The sequence below is a fragment of the Heterodontus francisci genome, chromosome 4 (assembly GCF_036365525.1).
Source record: "Heterodontus francisci isolate sHetFra1 chromosome 4, sHetFra1.hap1, whole genome shotgun sequence".
Lineage (NCBI taxonomy): Eukaryota > Metazoa > Chordata > Chondrichthyes > Heterodontiformes > Heterodontidae > Heterodontus > Heterodontus francisci.
This window is the reverse complement of record NC_090374.1, coordinates 48,221,907-48,242,176: the sequence shown is the minus strand read 5'-3', so window position 1 is coordinate 48,242,176 and position 20,270 is coordinate 48,221,907. Positions and strand designations below refer to the sequence as shown.

At 40.1% G+C, this 20,270-nt stretch overlaps 1 protein-coding gene across 1 annotated transcript; it reads right to left on the bottom strand.

Moving 5' to 3' along the window:
* Positions 1 to 7,996: 7,996 nt before the first annotated feature.
* On the bottom strand, positions 7,997 to 16,074 carry otpa (orthopedia homeobox a). The gene is made up of 3 exons (XM_068028805.1): positions 16,021 to 16,074; positions 15,275 to 15,675; positions 7,997 to 9,710 (listed from the first exon to the last, which is right to left on the bottom strand). The coding sequence occupies exons 1-3, from the start codon at positions 16,055 to 16,057 to the stop codon at positions 9,207 to 9,209; spliced, it is 942 nt and encodes a 313-aa protein (XP_067884906.1). The 5' UTR covers positions 16,058 to 16,074; the 3' UTR covers positions 7,997 to 9,206.
* Between the last annotated feature and the right edge of the window lie 4,196 nt (positions 16,075 to 20,270).

Sequence of the window (20,270 nt, the reverse complement as noted above, 5' to 3'; positions counted from 1 at the left end):
GTATAAGATTGTGGTGGCTCTGCAGATTAAAACCTGCGCCTGTGGGCTGCCATCTTTTACAGCCGTTTATGTACTCGGTGGCGACAACATAAAATCCAGCCCTCTGTTTCTGTTTCCTCACTTTGTAACTCACGGCCTACATTGTGATCACCAACTTGTGATATTCATTAATGGGTTCCCACAATTCAGGCCATTTGTAACCTTGCCATTCTGTGGCTGCCAGTTGCACTTTTTGTCATTATAACCCATGCAGTTTTTTTTCAGTGAGACCCTTGATTGGGCCGTTACTTCTTAAATTGTTCTTTGGTGCAGCAAATGTGAATAGACACCTTCATACGTTTATGAGTTTGCCTCTTTATAGATGGGTTTGGCACGACAGAAGATGATTCCATCTCCTGTCTACATTATGTGCCCTAGTAAATGTTACTCTGGCAATAGTTATGACCATCAACAGTTCATAACAGAAAGTCATTCAGCCTAGCACATCAGTGGCAGATAACAAGTTGGGATCTGCCTAGGCAGAACATGTTAATAGTAGATCCTTTATCTCGCAAATAAAATACATTTTTTGTGATTTCATCTGCCCTATTTGATCAGTTTTACTGACTGAGTTTGGCTCAGTCTGCTGAGCAACACTGTAAAAGTGCCTGTGATACCAGAACTCTGACTGGTTGGCTTCGAAGACAAGAATGCACCAGGGAAATGTGATTCTCCAGGCTGCTTCAACATTCTCTTGATTAAGCATCGAAGCAAGCCACAGATGACAACAAGCTTCAACTAAAATCACACTGATGCTCTAAGTACTCAGCTTGTTGGATTTTTCTGTTAATTAATAATGCATATGTGCATATTTTGCACTCAGGAACTGAGTATAATATAGTGGGGAGAGACAGAGACAAAGAAGTGAACCCACAGCGGTCACGCTCCTTCAGACGTAGTTTCCTTGGGTGCAGAATTGATCCCCATTTTCATTATCAAAACAGCCAGGAATGTCTGCAGAAAAATATTACAAAGATATGGCCAGCATAGCTCTTGTCCCCACCTCACAGGACATGGCACTCATTCTATCCATCTCAGAAGGGGCAGATCACTGGGACTCTAACCTTGGGTTACACTGGGTTCTAAAAGATACTCAAGGAAACCCAGCTACCCGAATATAATAAACCAAACAATAACAGGTTATCTTCAATCCATACTATAATACTTCTTGTTGTTTTATAATTACATCTGAACATGAGAGTAAAAGTCATTGTACATTTCTTAGTTTGGTCAGAAGGTTCTTTCTCTGATTTTCTGTTGCACTTTTCTGTACTCAAGAACTGGATGGCCTCTGATGAGCAGTTTTAAAGAAGTAGAAACAGTCAGTAGAAACCACAGTAATATCAGAGGTGAGACCCTTGGGCCAAACATATCAACCTTTTATAAAGCTAAAGTTTGAAAAACATAAGAAACATTGGCTGTGAAATACACCTTTTATTAAATATTAAGGAAAACAGGGAATGGCCACTGAAACAGTGAATCATATGGAACCTTCAATAGGATCAAATCTTACAATTTTTTAAAAAGTGTAGACTGTTGGTTTGTTCATTAAAATAAAGTGCTGGTTGTTTCTAATGAATTAGACGAAATGTAATGATTTATAATTAATTCCAAAAATAAACTGCATCATTCCATTAATGTACTTTCTATTGCAATTATCTTCAAGGACTTATATTTGTTTGTGTTACTATACTATGTAGCTCAAGTCATTACTAAAACTATAAATTATAATTTTGTAATTAAATATAGGAAATACTGTTTCTTTTATTTATTCATTCATGAGATGAGGGCTTCACTGGTTAGGTCAGCATTGATTGCCCACCCCTAAATGCCCTTGAAAAGGTGGTGGTGAGCTGCGTTCTTGAACTGTTGCAGTCCATGTGGTGTAGGTATACCCACAGTGTACCTACAGGAAGGGAGTTCCAGGATTTTGACCCAGCGACAGTGAAGGAATGGCGATATATTTACAAGTCAGGATGGTGTGTAGCTTGGAGGGGAACTTTCAGGTGGTGGTGTTCCCATGCATCTGCTGCCCCTGTCCTTCTAACTGGTAGATGTCGCAGGTTTGGAAGGTGCTGTCGAAGGAGACTTGGTGAGATGCTGCAGTGCATCTTGTATATGGTTCAGACTGCTGCCACTGTGCATTGGTGGTGAAGGGAGTGAATGTTGAAGGTGGTGGATGGGGTGCCAATCAAGCGGGCTGCTTAGTCCTGGATGGTGTCAAACTTCTTGAGTGTTGTTGGAGCTGCATCCATTCAGGCAAGTGGAGATATTCCATCACACCCCAGACTTGTGCCTTGCAAATGGTGGGGAGGCACTGGGGAATCAGTAAGTGAGTTACTCGCTGCAGAATTCTAACCCGCTCTTGTAGCCATAGTATTTATGTGTCTGGTCCAGTCAGTTCCTGATCAATGGTAACCTGCAGGATGTTGCTAGTGGAAGATTCAGCGATGGTAATGCCACTAAACATCAACGGGATATGGTTAGATTCACTGTTGCTTGAGATGGCCATTGCCTGGCACTTGTGTGGCGTGAATGTTACTTGCCACTTATCAGCCCAAGCCTGGATGTTGTCCTGGTCTTGTTGCATCTGGACACGGGCTGCTTCAGTATCTGAGGAGTCGCAGATGGTACTGTACATTTTGCAATCATCAGCGAACATCCCCGCTTCTGACCTTATGATGGAGGGAAGGTCATTGATGAAGCAGCTGAAGATGGTTGGGCCTAGGACACTACCCTGAGGAACCCCTGCAGTGGTGTCCTGGGACTAAGATGATTGACCTCCAACAACCACGACCATCTTCCTTTGTGCTAGGTATGACTCCAACCAGTGGAGAATTTTCCCCTGATTCCCATTGACCGGTTTTGCTAGGGCTCCTTGATGCCATATTTGGTCAAATGTTATCTTGATGTCAAGGACACTCTCACCTCAGCTCTGAATTCAGCTCTTTTGTCCATATTTGGTCAAAGGCTGTAATGAGGTCAGGAGCCAGATGGCCTTGGCAGAACACAAACTGAGCATCAGTGAGCAGGGTATTGCTGAGCAAGTGCTGCTTGATCGCAATGTCAATGACCCCTTCCATCATTTAGCTGATGATAGAGAGTAGACTGGCTGGGTTGGATTTGCCCTGCTTTTTATGAACAGGGCAAACATCGGCAATTTTCCACACTGCTGGGTAGATGCCAGTGTTGTAGCTGTACTGGAACAGCTTGGCTAGGGGCACGGCTAGTTCTGGAGGACGTCTTCAATACTTTTGCCGGAATGTTGTCAGGGGCCATAGCCTTTGCAGTATCCAGTACCTTCAGTCATTTCTTGTTATCACATGGAGTGAATCGGATTGGCTGAAGTCTGGCATCTGTGATGCTGGGGACTTCAGGAAGAGCCCAAGATGGATTAACCACTCGGCACTTTTAGCTGAAGATGGTCGCAAATGCTTCAGCCTTGTCTTTTGCACTGAGATGCTGGGCTCCCCCAACATTGAGGATTGAGGTTGGGGATATTTGTGGAGCTTCCTCCTCCTGTCAGTTGTTTAGTTGTCCACCACCATTCACGACTGGATCGGGCAGAACTGCAGAGCTTAGATCTGATCCATTGGTTGTGGGATTGCTTAGTCCTGTCTATCGCATGCTGCTTCTGCTGTTTGGCGTGCAAGTATTCCTAGGTTGTAACTTCACTAGGTTGACACCTTATTTTATGGTATGCCTGGTGCTGCTCCTGGCATGCCCGCCTGCACTCTTCATTGAACCAAGGTTGGTCACCTGGCTTGATGGTAATGGTAGAGTGGGGATATGCCAGGCCATGAGGTTACAGATTGTGATTGAGTACAATTCTGCTGCTGCTGATGGCTCACAATGCCTCCTGGATGCCCAGTTTTGAGTTGCTAGATTTGTTTGAAATCTAACCCATTTTGCACAGTGGTAGTGCCACACAACACAATGGTGAGTATCCTCAATGTGAAGATGGGACTTTGTCTCTACAAGAACTGTGCGGTGGTCACTCCTCCCAATACTGTCATGGACAGCATCTGCGACGGGTAGATTGGTGAGGAAGGGGTCAAGTAGGTTTTTCCTTCTTGTTGGTTCCCTCATCACCTGCCGCAGACCCAGTCTAGCAGCTATGTCCTTTAGGACTTGGCCAGCTCGGTCAGTAGTGGTGCATTGAAGTCCCCCATCTAGAGTACATTCTGTGCCCTTGCTACCCTTAGTGCTTCTTCCAATTGGTATTCAACAGCTGAGGGTCGGGGGTGGGGGAAGGAGGTTGTGGTAGGTGCTGATCTGCAGGAAGCTTCCTTGCCCATGTTTGACCTGATGCCATGAGAGTTCATGGGTTCTGGAGTCAATGTTGAAGGCTCCCAGGGCAACTCCCTCCCGACTGTATACCACTGTACCACCACCTCTGGTGAGTCTGTCCTGTTGGTGGTACAGGACACACCCAGGCATGGTGATGGTGGTGTCAGAGACATTGTCTTTCAGGTATGATTCAGTGAGTATGACTCAGGCTGTTGCTTGACTAGTCTGTGGGACAGTTCTCCCAATTTTGGCACAAGCCCCCAGATGTTAGTAAGGAGGACTTTGCAGGGTTGACAGGGCTGGGTTTGCCAATGATATAAAGGGATATGGGGATAGTATGGGGGAAAAGTATTGAAGTGGATGATCAGCTATGATGGTATTGCATGGCGGAGTAAGCTCGATGGGCTGAATGGCCTACTATTTTTCCAGTGCCGAGGTCGATGCCGGGTGGTCCGTCGGTGTCATTCCTTTTCCTGGTTTGAAAAGTGTTATAAATTTCCTACGTAGGTTTAAGCGTCATTTAAAGTTAGACCTGTCGAAACAGAGTTAAATGTTTCGTCGCAAAGTACTAATCTAACGAGTAATCTTTAGTCAGAGTACTGTTATTTGAGGTCTCCTGTATGTACAATTGCCAAACCATTATACCTACTATTTCGATGGTTTCCAGAAGGTATTTCAAAAATTAAAGTATCATATTATGACTACTTAACATAGTTTAATATATTTATCTAACAACTTGGGGCTTATATCAGACAGTTTCACCAGGCTGCGTCTATTCGCAGTTGATCAATACTTTCACTGCGAGGCAGGAGGCACACTTCTGCTACCTGCTTGGACTATTCCCCAAGGAGAGGTCCATCTATTGTGTGTGATAATGGGTCCATAAATCCAGGGAGCAGGCCCACAAGGTACGAGCAGTGACTCCACCACATATGATACGAGAAGCCAGTAAGGCTGAAAACTATCTCCATGTAATTCCCAGCTGCAGCATCGTCCCCTAGGCCTGAAACAAACAGTAACAGACCATAATGGCACGTGACACTTTTATCGTTCATAATTGTCATTAGGATGCTGGTGTTCCTTAACGTGCTGGTGTTTGGCAAATGATTGTCCTTATAATTGTATTAAGATTTAGTTTTCAGGAAATAGGCACCTCTTAAAACTCTCTGTTAACACGCTGTGTGGAATCAACTTTACGGTATAGACCATTAATTTTCTGCGCACATTAATATTAAACTAAATTTGAGCAGGATCTTGTCGTCCTAATTGTACGTAGATTACTATATAGACCACTATCCAATGACACCCTTTGTATTTTGCATTCCTAAAACCTGTATTTAATCCCTTGACAACCTACCCACAGGCTTATAGTAAAACTAATGTTTGCTATTGAAGTACAAATTATGATCAAACAATTCAAGGTTTGTTGGGCAAAATGATCTTTGGGTAAGTTCAGAGCCACAAGGCGTGCAAGATTCTTCAGTAAATACCTCAACTAACATTATGTAATGACTGCATATGTTACATAACATTTGGTTAACTTTGAACAGTTTTAATGGATTGCGCACTGGCATAACATTTGAGAATTACTTTGTCAAGTTATTTTATGCTATTTAATTTTAAATGCTACAGTGCTTTGTTCGACTCCGATATATAACGCTATGTTTTTGTAGGCAAACTGACTCCAATATTGAGTTACAAAAATGTCAAATTACCTCATGTAAACAAATGTAAAAGTCTTGAATTTAACTCTTCACTGGCATGATACAGTTGTGAAACTGGTGAAAAAATGTTTGAAGTTTCAATCTCCTGATTATTCGATAGAAATTGTAAGATAGTTCTGCTAAAGCGTCAAAACTGTTTGTTTCGTGTGCTGTTTATTCATGCTCCCCTCCCATTGATGTATAGTCTGCAGGAGGGAAATAGAACAGGGCTGATCACATATAGAGTGGTGATCACTATTGCCGGGCGCTTTCCTTGAACGCCAATGTAGATTTAAGTACAGTTTGTGTTTGTCTATTTTTCCCTCGCTCCGTATTTGCTTGAATATATGTTAATATTTAACAGCTTCCAGTTCTGATGAAAAGTGATCGCCCTGAAACGTTAACTCTGTTTCTTTCTGCACAGATGCTACCTGACCTGCTGAATGTTTTCCAGCATTTACTGGTTTTATTTCAGATTTCCAGCAGCCCCGGTATTTTGGTTGTCTATGTAATGCTGATTTTTTTCCACAATTGGTGCGTCAGTTCTTATGTTACCTCCTTATCAAATAAGCGTCCAGTAATTGCCAAAAGTTACACTGGGAAGATAACCCATAGATCTTTTTCGACCTGACCCCCATGGTAGTGCCGCTGTAGCACATGCTGGACAATGTCTTGCAACTGTGGGCGCTCATGATTTGCAGATTTAAACCCATTAGCAGTCGATCAAAACATCCACTCGTGTTGCAAGTTGAAATCTGCCTCGGTGTTGCGTCTGGGTAACTGGAGAGAAATCAAATGAGTAGTACTACAAAGGTCAGCTGCCATCTTTATTAATGGACAGATAAAACTTGACACTTTAGCATTCAAAACTTATTTGAAGACAATACGTGCAAAATCTTCAGAAGGCTACACAAGACTATGGCGAAAATTAAAAGTGCGAAGTAACTGATAGGTACAGTATTCTGATGCGTTTGAAAGCAGCGAATGAAAAAAGCCCCCACCCCGAGCTCACAGATACCACCCCACTCACTTACTATTGATTTAATTTTGATGCAGAATGTTGGTTACCTATTTGTAAAAACTAACTTCACCATGATCTGGACCATTACTGAATTCTCCCCGTTATAGAAGACTAAAAAAAAAGCATCTTGATCTCCTTTAACGATTTGGTGAGCTGAAAACCCACCTGCATTTACGTTTTACGCTTGGTGAAACACACGTGAAAAGGTGCAAAAACTGTAACGTCGAAACTTTTTTTTCCTGCAATGCATTGCATTTGTTTTTATTCAATTCATTTATTGAATTTCCACAGATCGAGTTTCACTTTTTTAACGCTTCTGACATCTCTAAATACAAATAACTGTACATGAAATCATAGAGCTTTTCTTATAAATTCCGTTACAGGTTTAATACACATTGTGTATTAAAAACATTTGAAAATAATAACCATCACTTAGTTGCTAAATTGGGCAGTGATGAACATAAAAGACATTCTTATACTTCTGTGCTCTTTTAACTGTATTCTTTTCCAATTGATATTTAGTAGGTCGAAAGCCTAGACAACAAATAACCAGCACGCCGATTTTTTAAAATAGTTTTGAATTTCTATGTATCAATCAGTAGTCGTTTGATAATAAACATAACTCAGCGATAGCTTTGCTAAGTTCGAACACGTTAAACCATTTCAGTGCCTTACTGATTCGGAACTGCAGGTGACAGCTAAAAAGGCACAGAGGATAATAGCGTGTTCTCGAATAGGGAATGTTAAGCCAAGATCTCACACTCCGAAAATGTGAAGAGGATATTGTATATTACATATTCAAAATGCAGAGTGTTTTCTTTACAATGAATAATTTTTAAATCAGCGCAAAAAAAACTCAGTGACAGATCAAACATTTATTAGGAAATCTATGTTCAATAAATAAGCACAGACAATAAATTAAAACATATCACAAATTGACCAATGTATAACCAGTATGGTTATTCTACACAAAAAACATCCTATATCACAGCTTTGATCATTTTGTTCACATGAAACTTCCGCCCGGTAGTTAATTCTGACCAGTTCATGCAGATGAAGGTGTGGGTTTTGTAGGATATGTGGTTCCAGGGTTTGAAATACTCACGTGCACATTGCATGCTGGTAACCTTCCCCTCTGCATGCTGTGCAAGTGGCATTTTGACTGAAGAATTTCTTACATTAAAAAAAAGAAAATCACCCAAATCATGAGCTACGACCAAGGAGAAAGAAACAAGCCTCCCGAAGGCTTGAACATAGTGCATTGAGAAAATACTATTAGTCAATACGCGTTCTTGCATTGTCCATGGCCGCTGTAGTGCAAGACTAAAGTATGTTTCAGTATGATCTCTACGGCGAAAAAAAACTTGCTGCATTGCAAATCAAAACGCACATGTCGAGCCAATTGTTAACGATACAGAGTATACACTGTAAGTGTCAATATCACAGATGCATTTGGCATTAACCATCCAGCCTCTATTTATGTAACCTAGGGTCGTGAGTCTTGGTCAATTGAAATTTTCCAAAAGGAGATGGATTATTTTGGTTGGGTAATGGTATTCAGGAATATGGAACAAAGGTGGGAAAATGGAGTTGAGATGCAGATCAGCCAGGATGTAATTAAATGGCGGAACAGGTTCGAGGGGCTGAATGGTCTTCCCTTGTTCCTATTAGACAAGAACAGTCAAGAAATCGTAAAAGGACCCATAAGCAATGGCCGTGAAGTGCACTGAAACGTAAGACCGGGTTTGTGAAGCCTGCCCGGTAATTATATATTCATTATATATATTAAGAATACAAATATGCAGAAATTCAAAGCAAATCAAAAGATCCCCTAAAGTTGGTCAGAGCTCCTTCTTTGTGTGATTTAACTGTTATTGCAACAGGTCAAGTCTAGTGATCTGGAAATGTGATTCAGAAAGATGAGGCAGCTCAGAGTTCCAGATCACCGCCACTGATAGAGTTCTTGAAGTTGAGTCCATCTGGTGTTCATTTTGTCCCTGGTGCCTCTGGTGTGTTCCTTACATATTAATATTTTAAAGAGTTTGACCAACCACCCTCCCTCTCCCTCCCACCTCCTATTTGCGTGTGGGTACTGAAGGATGCATTTCAAATCCTGAGTCGACTCCCTGGCTGCTGGATGCTGGAGAGCTGCATTAGGTGAAGCTCATGGAGACTGTGTGCTCGAGTGCTTTACGGCGCAGGGAGGCGATGCTGGTCCCCCGCCACACGTCGCTGTCCGGGGAGGTGCAGAGTTGCGGCGAGCCGCCCGTCACGTTGCCGGGGCCGGCCAGCGAGGCGGGCACCATGCCAGGGAAAGTGGGCTGGTAAAGATGGGACTGCAAGCCCCCGCCGTTGGCGCTCGTGAGGCTATTGGAAAGACCCATGGAGTTGGGTGGCCCTCCGAGGCTGCACTGGGACAGAGACTGGGCCATGGCCTGCTGTCTGCCCAGAGCCGGGGGCAGCTGCAGCTGCGACACCCCCACGCCCGCCGTGGCCCAGCGGGTATCGTTGGCGTGGAAAGAGCATAGGCCGTCGCCCATGCCGGCGCCTGGGAACTGGGGCAGTCCTGGCGTGGGCAATAGCGTGCCAGGGGCACGAAACACATTGGTGGTCTTCTTCCGCTTCTTCCACTTGGCGCGTCTGTTCTGAAACCAAACCTGAAAGCAAAGGAAAGAGGGGATTGCCATCAGTCAGAAAGGAAACAGAGTGAATCAACATGAGTGAGAGACATTGAAGTCCCGTCAATATCAGACCTTGGGGAAACAACTGGGAGTCAAGAGAAGAGTCTGCAAATAACAAACCCGGGAACAACCAAACTGGGCTGGATCTACAGTACAGATGAGAATCGAATTTTGGGACCCCCAGCGTGGTCCTAATGACGGAGGCTGGTAGAGAATTGCTCATTCGTTATACGGGGGATCATGAAAAACAAGCTGGAAATGGGGGAGCACCATTTTTGACTGACCCTAACCAAACGTTGCACTCATCATTTTTAGCTCACGCACAAGAGCTGTTTGCACCAATTGCACCGATTAGGACAAACCATGAGCTAAGAGTTCCGAAGAAGGGTCACTGACCCGAAACGTTAACTCTGCTTCTCTTTCCACAGATGCTGCCAGACCTGCTGAGTGATTCCAGCATTTCTTGTTTTTGTTTCAGATTTCCAGCATCCGCAGTATTTTGCTTTTATTTTAGCTAAGAGTATATTACAGTCTCCAGAAAAAAATAAATTCCCTCGTCTTATTTATTATCTGGGGTGGGGTTGTTGTGGGGAAGGGGGAGAGAGGGGAACCTCTCTTTGTCCTTTTGTGGAGAGGAGGGCGAGAGATCATATCGCAAAAATAATTTAATTTGACACGTCTGAAAGAGGTTACGAAAAAAGCATTTGCATCTGGTACAGCTGGGAAATAAGAATTATGAAAAAATGTTTTAAAGACACAATTAGGCAGTCAAACACTTAAAGTAGAGCAAATTAACTCGACCAAAAAGTTGTTCTGGAGGCGGGGAGTAATCGCATCACTTTATGGTGGAAGGTTTGAAGAGCTTGTTGAAGCACAAGGAGAGTCCTTCACCATCTATTATGCACACTTTTAGAACTTTCTAAAGTTGCCATGTAATTAATTGATCTTCCGTTAGTACATAGAGCTCCACTTCACCACAATTAAAGCAAGATAGCATAAATAAATATCCTTTAGAAACATTTTGAAATAGAATGCTGTCATTCGATCTTGCAACTTGTATCCAGAAAGAGCCAGTCAGGAGATTTTACATATGGACAGGTTGAACCTGTCCTGCACTAATTCAACGTGTGGGAAGGGTTTGGAGCATAGTGTCTTTGAGAAAGGCTGCAGTTAACTTTCCAACATTAAGGACGATATGCAACTAAGAGGAATGCATTCAATATTGAAAAAATAGTGCAACAAATATGAGGAATTGAACTGAAACAAACGGCGTTTCAAAACAGCAGATTTTCTTTTAGAACAGGGGTGTCTTAAATCATTACATATAAACCGTTAGAAAATCCTGCACGTTCAATGAGGCGAGACACTGCTTCTGGGATTGAAATACGATCTATCTATATCTTGATTTGGAAAATAAGAATTATTTAATCTAATATAGAATGCAAGATGGGCAAGAAAATGAGCTGTACAAATTATGCAAGAATAATTCATGCTAATTTTGCAATACTGTGAAATAATTTAAAACCAAGAATATTGCACAGATAATGCACAGTTATTTATTATGATGCTGCAAATAGTATTGAAAGAAAGGTCGACAGGTTTTAGTCAAGATCAAGTCTTACAGAGGGCGAAAATAACAGTAGAATTCATCTATAAAGTAAATGATACTGACTACGGTCTGGGAAATAACTAGGCATTTATATTACAATAAAATCTTTATAGTTAAGAAGGATACTTTGTGCAAACAATTGATTGATGCGGACCAAAATACAGTTATTATAACTGCAAATACTACAATCTGCCTGGTATCTAGGATTTCATTTTTCATGTAAAAGCGGTTCTACAGTTTTGTATTTTAACCTCCATTTATAAAAGCCAATAAATGGCGTACCGACAGCTTTAACGGATGTGAAGTGGTTTTTAGAAAATACAGTGTTTAGAATGTTAGATTTTCCAGGAAACTGTTGGGTTTATGAAGATTTCATTGTAATATGTGTGATGATTAATGCGGAGATTTTGTGTGAAATCTACAGCTCTCGATGTGCTCAGAGCACAGATTCATTCTGGCCAGTCAGCCGTGAAATCCCAGCGAAATTCATTACACTTTAATAGTGTTAGAGAAAATGCAATTTCTCATTCCATTAGAAAACTAGAAAATACTTTCAACTTGTCGCCTATTAAGATGTGGCAGGTGACGGCGCATTGCATATCTACAATATAGAGAGGCAGGTTAGAGTGAGAATTAAAACACATAATTAGGACGAAAAGATGAGATCTCAAGGATCACTGTGCAGCGGTTATTTCACTGATATGGGTTTTATGTAAATAAAGTATTGGAAGCTAATTAATACATGCTGGAGACTAATGATTATGCTGATTATATTGTATTTTATTGCATGATTTGCATTATTTTCACATTGCCATTTAATAAACCATCTCAGGCGACAGATGATTCAGAAACGGGCTGCCAATAATTGTTCGTGTGAAATATTTTAAGTAAATAAATAAATTTCGATATTCGTGAGGCAGGAATGTAAACTTATAATAACTCATCTTTTTGTTTATAATGACTTAGAAATAGTGTGAAGTTAAACTATGTATGTGGTGTGAGTGAGAGAGACTGGGGTTGTATCTCGCTTTTATTTATCGGGTTCCTGGGAAGAAAAATGATTTATGTTCTAATGTGTTGTCTGTGGAAATTGAATAAACTTTAGATAATGTCTCCTTTTCTGGCAAATGACAGGAATGCACTTCATGGCAAGAGTTAAGAAAAACAGCAATAACACGTTAGATGAAATCAAAGAAGGTGACCTTTTATACAATATAAACACGGATTAGCAAGACGCGCATAATAACATTCACGACAATTGAAGAATTGTCTTGCGTTAGGGAAAATTGATCTTGGCAATAAGATACTAAGAAAATATCTTTTAAATCTTTCAACAGACTTGATCATATTTGGCCAAAATATGAAAGCGAAATGTAAAATGAATAAATAAGATTACTATCGATGAGAGAGATTGCCCAAACTCGGAAATTAGAATATGAGATAATCTCGCTAGAAATAAGCATATTGTCATCGGTCACTGGCGTCTCTTCACGTAATGTTTAGCGCTAAATATAAGTTCACGACTAATATTATAATTTGTCATTCCTTGGACAAACTATTGAAAAATAATTTAAAACAGAACACTGAACTACAAATTAGCAAATCTTTGTCATCCTGACTTGATGGGCGAGGTATATGGTAAAATCACACTGTTTTTATTATGAATAGGGCCCCATAATTTGTTATTGGCAACTTTCAGCTTTGGAGGTGGGAGACACTTTACGTCAAGTTTATTAGAAACGCTGTAATATTTTAACATTAATTTAGACTTGAGGTCTAACCGTAAAATATTGAAGACCAAAAACCGAAAATAGCCCATTGATCTATTTATAGTGCCAGTACATTTGAACTATTTATATTTACGTCAAATTTATATCAAATGTTGCATGTTCCTGTTTAATTCTGTGTTTACCTTTATTCAAATCCTAAATTTTGGATTTAAGTTCAAAATGTAGGTATAATCCAATAATGAACCATTTCATATATGTGCCAAAGTGATTTACTGCACTTGAATCCGTTCCGTTTCTTTTGTTCGAAATGTCGATTATTTTCGTTTCGGACTGTTGTTTAGAATGTTAGTCTCTCTCTGGACTGTGTACTTGTAATGATTAGGAATTAAAAGATTGGACTTCTGCTAACATTTGGTATGCAATCTTTTTTTCACTGAATGTGAGGCTCCAGAACTTCAGTCACGTTTATTTACCTTGCACATCAAAGGTTCACCGTGTTTATTAGATGCCTTCTCGGTGCAAACATCGAAAATGTAATTCTTTACACTTTCCATTATCTGCTTTATCATCAGATTATAATTGCTATCATTTTAAATCATTGGCCAACAGTTGTAATGGCCAGTGTCAGCAGCAATTACAGATAGCCGCTTCGGGTGATTTACTGATCAAACCTTTCGTCAGAACCCGGAAATCTCACAAGTCTCCACGTCCCTTAAAAAAAAAGTTTCCTTCTGCAGTCACCGTGCACAACCGCACGGAGATTAGTTTCATCGGTTTGCGTTCTTTTAAAAGACGCAGGATGTTGTGCACATTTGTAATTTTTAACACCACAACCATAAATCTTAAGGTTGGAAATAAAAGCCGTCTGCATAGTGAGAAACTCCTTCAACTTCTGAAAATGCCGAATTCCAGTTATGAACTGGAACCTTGCATTTTCTATTGTAAAGCGTCCGACCGACAATCTAATCAGAAATTTCTGAGGTACATAATTAACGTCCATCCTAATTCTAAAATACATTTTCACAAGCGTTACGTTGTGAGAACTTAAATTTCAACTTGAGGCGATTTGTTCCTTTAGTTTGGATTAGATTTTGCAATCCATGTTTACATCAATCTTTACCTTCTAACTTTTAACATTTCATATCATTTTTAAATCTTCACTAAAGTTTGAATATTTCAATTTCTACGCACGACAATAGTGTGGTAAACGAAATATATTATAACCGCTATAAAAGGCATGATCGGAGTTTAGAAAAGTTAGTCTAAGTGTATTCCAATTGTTAATTTATTCAAGATTATTCGTGGTTTTAAAAAGTAGTTTTCTCTTTTTAAAATATATATATTTGTTGCAGCAAAAGGGACATTCTGAAGACCAACTTCGTTCATTCCACACCTCGACATATGCACATATTAGGAGTATATTAAACTGGTTCCTTTTTCAGATAATTGAGAACTCCGGTAGAATTCTGTGTCTAATATTGGAAACTGAAAGAAAGATTCCCCCAAATCTGATGCTGTGCTTATTCAGACACCGGGTGCCTTTCAACTTCTACCTTTCAGGAGCCAGTCTTCATCCTGACTTGATGGCGGGTTGTTAATAACCCGAAACCTTGTCAAATTCGGCTGTCACCTATGTTCTCAAAATTGCATGATTACTGGTTATTTCACCGGTTTTATCAAACGCTTTACTTTTCAGCAGCAACACGCAGTCGCTGCATTTATGTCCTTTAACCTTGCAGTGATTTGATTATCTTTTCTAATATCCAACATCTCCAAAAGTCTGCATGTTCCTTCACCCAAAGCAAAATTAAGGAAATGTGACAAACGAGAGATTAAATTGTCCACTTACTGCAGTTACTGAATAAAATAAGTTAAAAGCAATATAACATGCATTAGAAAGTTAAAAATCAAATACAGTTTACATAGTGGATTTAAAAAAAATCTTTATTCCCGACTGCATACAAAATTTGTAGCACTCAACCGCAGATGAAATAGTTTCAAAGCCTGCCCCTTTTCAGAATTTGATAGGAATACTACAAACTCGTTAAAGATAACCCTAAGGATTAACCTTAAGGAAATAAGGTATGTACACTCATACACCATTTTCGTTCCCCTTTTGGAAAAGGGGTTGCCTCCTTATTGCCCCCTCCACCCCATAGGGATCGCTTGCCTTTCTGGGAGATGTGGTCGTATGTTCTTACCTGCACTCTGGACTCGGTGAGGCCGATGCGCAGAGCCAGTTCCTCCCTCATGAAGATGTCTGGATAGTGGGTTTTGGCGAAGCTTCTCTCCAGTTCGTTGAGCTGAGCCGGGGTGAAGCGGGTCCGGTGTCTCTTCTGTTTTTGTTGCTGCTGCTGTTGCTGTTGCTGTTGCTGCTGCTGTTTGTCCGAGTCTTTGCCGCTGGCCGAGCCGCCGCCGCCGCCTCCTCCTGGGTTCGATCCGGCCGAAGTGATGCTTTCCCCCGGAAGGAGGGTCGCACCTTCCACCGTGTCTGAGCCCGGAGGGCAATCGCCTGGGTGGCCCGACTCGGAGCCCCCGGGCCCCATCCGGCACTTCACCGCCTCCCGGTGCCCGAGCAATTCAGCCGCGGCATCTTTCATTCCTGGTAAACAAGACAAAACAAAACAAACACAAATCAGAAAGTGATTTTTTTTTAAACGAGAAAGAGAGAGAAAAAAACTTTCTACTAGTTGTTAATATCAGTGATAGATTTTCCTAACTCAAATAACAAGCACAATTCTGTTAGATTGATTCTAAATCAAATTATTGCAGTAATTTGAAACTAAAATAATTACTTTGAGATAGAATTAACTAATTTTCGCTGCATTAAAGCGGAATAACGAGAAGCCTCTGTGAGTGGAAGCTGCTCTCCGACTACCCCCGGTGGTTCGTTCCTAGAAAGAGGTACATATTGCTTTTTGGAACGGACTTTTGCGCAAACACTCACCCAGGCGAGCGTCCAGGAGGTCGGCGTGTGAGAGCATGGCGCACCGCTCCAGGGTGAGGTTCCCCCTAAAAACCGGAGAGGTTTTTTAAAAAATACAAAAAAAAACTACAAATTTCTGTTTGTTGTAAAAGGGGGTCTCTTGCATTATAATCTCCTTTAGAGGGACGGGGTGGTGCTTAACAGTTGAATGAGCCCATGAGCAGCTCCAAATCAGGGCCAATCAAAACTCACCGCTGCAAATGTCAGCACAAAGTGAGACTCCATTACGCATGCCTCAAGGCAGCTCCCCGCAACCACTCAGAAAGCACTCGGAACATTTACAATTCTATTTCTGCTTTCTAAATCTGATTTATTAGCTTTCAACGTCAAATATTATGCCTTTAAATGACCTGTTCTAATTTGGATAATAGATACAAACCAAACATAATAAAGCCAATATTACAGGAATTATATTTATCCAACTATACCTTATCTGCTCACTTCTCTTCCCTATGCCTTAATGTGATCTATTATGATTCAGAGTTAAATATTGATGTTACCGCAATATTACAGCAGATTGGACTTACACATCCAATAAAGGCTGGAATTGTTCCCCCACGGTGTTATATTGCTGAAACTTGTATTTTATAACAAAATCGGATGGAAGAATTCAACTTTTTTCCAAGTACAATGTGATCTACGAAGGTTTTGAATTTTCTACATTTTATTTGCAACGTGCATCCGTTTCTGGATGCACTGCAATAATCATAACAAGAAAGCTCTCAGTGGTCGCAACATGTTTGCAATAAAACAAATATTCGGCCCCAGGAACATTTCTGAAAACTTAATACACGAGGCACAAAATCGAGCCTACATATGGGGGGGGGGGGGGGGGGGGAATCGGGAAATTAGCAATAATATGGATTTTAACAACTTTATCATCGCTTGAACAGTTTACAGAACTGTAAAAACATGTGAAGCCATCCGTTTCTAATCTTCTGATTTCCAAAATCAGCCAACAACAAAGTTTCTGTTAGTAATATATTTCAAACCAGAGTAATTTTCAAGATCATTAGGCAGTTATCTAATTAGTGCCAAATCTATAAGCTTTTATTACAATTATTAAAATAAAATCGGTATAAATGTGTACTAATTTACTACTGGTTTAGACTTGGCTGTCAACCGGAAGAATCTGCTGTTGTGACTGATACCAATGGAAATAGAGAGCAGATTACAGTACAGATGTAATGGGTGTAGGAACCAGTCCATTCAGATAGTATTTGTACTAGAGAGATTGTATCTCCTAAGACATTTAACTTAACACAAGAAAACAATGCTTAAGATGGGTAATAAGACACAATTGAGACTGATGTACTTCATTGATACAATTCATCTCGATTGTGATTGATTTTTAAAAACAAAATTGGTGCAATTAAGAAAATGTATTAAGTGGTAATAAAAGTACAAAACTGGCGTTATATAAAGTCGGTTAAAATAAGGTACAATAGGCTAATTGTGCCGCAATTTAATGACTCTCACCAAACATTAGAAAAGCCTGAAAGCAGATGCAAGAGTGAGCTTTTAAAACGCTCTTTCTAGTGAGGAAGAGACAAAGGAGGCGGCGAGGCGCAGATTGTGCATTTTTGTTCTTTTCTCTGCACCTTGGCTAGATTTATTCAATTCTGCTTTTAGACACGTCAGTCTTCAGAATGAATGTGAGTGTCGATAGGATCCACAGCAGAGCGTTTTAATCCTGATCTCGGCTAGACACACAGGCTTCTATCCCGAGGCTCCAGACCTGAGTATGCTACCTGCTCCTTTCAGTCCATTTGGGATGAACTTAGAACTCTTCGTGAGCATGTATATACGTCAATAATATGAGAAAACGAATGTGAACTGGAACCTGGGAAAAGAAGAGCAATCTACTGTCAGAAAAAAAAACAGTTCCACTACCAGAAGCCGTATAAACAAAAACAAAACAAAAAATCATAGAGTTCAATTCGACAAAGCCGACAGCTGCATCCTCATTGAAGAGAAGGACTCAGGTGTTGGACAGACCCTGGTTGAATGTATTCTTATCGTTGTATTTTTAGATGCGGTTTGTTAAAAATGGAATAGGATGTTAGAAATGTGAGCTTTACTTTCATTCTGTTATAGCGTTTTGATCATTACCTGCGTGTTTAGTTTTCTATTCACCTATTCAGTTCAAATTGAGATAGTACGTAGGTATTACAATGTATCGACTTAGCGCTGCAGTTAAGTATATTTTGTGTTATAGAGAGATCATTGGTTTTATTATTCGCTGTTTACTGCGGACTGGTAATGGCAGCCGAGTGATTGATAACCTGCAGCATTTATGACTTCTTATACCGCCGTGGTGTCTCATGTCGGAACAAACAGACGATATTTGTGCAGGTTTGTATACTTGATCCAAAGAGAAGGGGGATGGGGAACTTTGATCAAGAAGCAACGGCTAGGGAGAGCAAAGTGTAGCGACAAGAAAAACAGAAACTAGAATAATTAGCAATAGCTGAAAGGGAAAACAAAGTTTAAATGAAAACAAACTAGTGACCCTGTCGTTTAAACATTTCTTCCGATATAGGGTTTCCTTTTCTTAAGGAAAGGACAAACTGGAACAAGTCCCATCTAAATAAATAAAATAGATTCGGTGCTAATGATCTGTTTCTTTTTATTCAATTTTCTGCTGGATTTTATCTCATCCGAGCTGAGGGCAACACGACAGATCATGAGCAGAAATTAATTTCAAAGCTTTGAGTGGATTTCATAGTTGTGCACAGTTACTTGTACTGGCGGTGGGAAGCGTCTGTTAAAATGAGCACATGGCTACGATTGTCAGTGAAAAACATACTCGAAGTAAATAAGTTTCAGACAGAAGCTGAGGCAGGGAGAAAGGAATCAGAACTTACCGAGAGGGTGCACTTTGCGTAGACTTATTCACTGTAAATTGTTACATGATCATCCTCAAAGAATTGACTGCGTTTTTGGTTCCGTAACGTTTCCTGTTACCCAGACGCCAGAGAAAAGTAAAAATGTTTTCAGAATCGAACTCAAAAGACCCTGAAAAAGGGGGGTTATTTATGGAAGGGATCGGCACATTTTAAATAGCTTTCAGATTGTTACTCACACTAAAGGCAGCAGTGAAGTAACTGCCTGAAAACATATTGGTTGCTCGTAATATGATTTATTTATTGAGTTTGTTTCTCATGAACACAAAGATTCAATTTTATACAAACACAACGCGGTTAGGAACTAGAGATGGACGGGTAGCGCAGATTAACGCTCGTACTTTTTAAAGGTACGGAAACTAGACAAGTAGAATTATTATTTTTCGTGTTTTTGTAATATTTCCATTTACTGGTGCTCCCATCTGGTGAAGAGAAGTCGGACTTGTTAGAACAGGTCAAAATGTTTATATTCTAGGTTATTTTTATTATATACTCATAAAAGCTAAAAGTCTGATGTTTCATACATTCTAACCAACTAGATTTCAAATGACGTGAAGTCTGCAAAGCGATACAAGACATAATTAATTGTAAATATTATACCTATGGTAAAATACATAAGCAACAAACCTCCAAATATTGGTCACGTACCTTGGAAACAATTGATTTTGAATTGTTATTGGCGAAATGTAATTGAAAAAGATTCTTATAAATAAAATGACTTCAGTGTAAATATATTGACCATGGTATATCCGTGTTTTATATATATTTCCTGACTGAATAAACGTATTAGCTATGTCTTACTGATAAATGGCCTGCAAATAATTCACACTAATAAACGGATTATAAACTGTTGTAAGAGTTCCAGAAATCGTCCATGCATTCAGCCGGATATTTAGCTATTTCTTTATCTGCTTTGCCTTTTCGCCTGGTTTGATTCCATGTTTGTTTGCTTTTTTAAAAAAACGCTTATTCCGACCCCTGGCGTTTGAAATGAAGAGTCCACTGCAATAATTAACGATCGCACATTTTCTTATTTTCTTGCCTGATGAGAAGAATCAATTTTAATTCGCCGGCAAATTAGAGCAATGCCTTTCTGTGTCATTCAGTTACATAAAACAAGCCAGTGATTGGGGCTTTTATTTATTTTATGCAAACAGGAAAGTAAACAATCGCAGAGAAGCAAACTTAAAACAATCAGAAATTTTAATCCTTTAAAAAAAAATTAAAACTTTAATTAGGCAAAAAACTTAAAAAGCGCCGGCAGCGTCCTTTCTCCCTCCATTTGTTTCTTAACAAGATACTGAT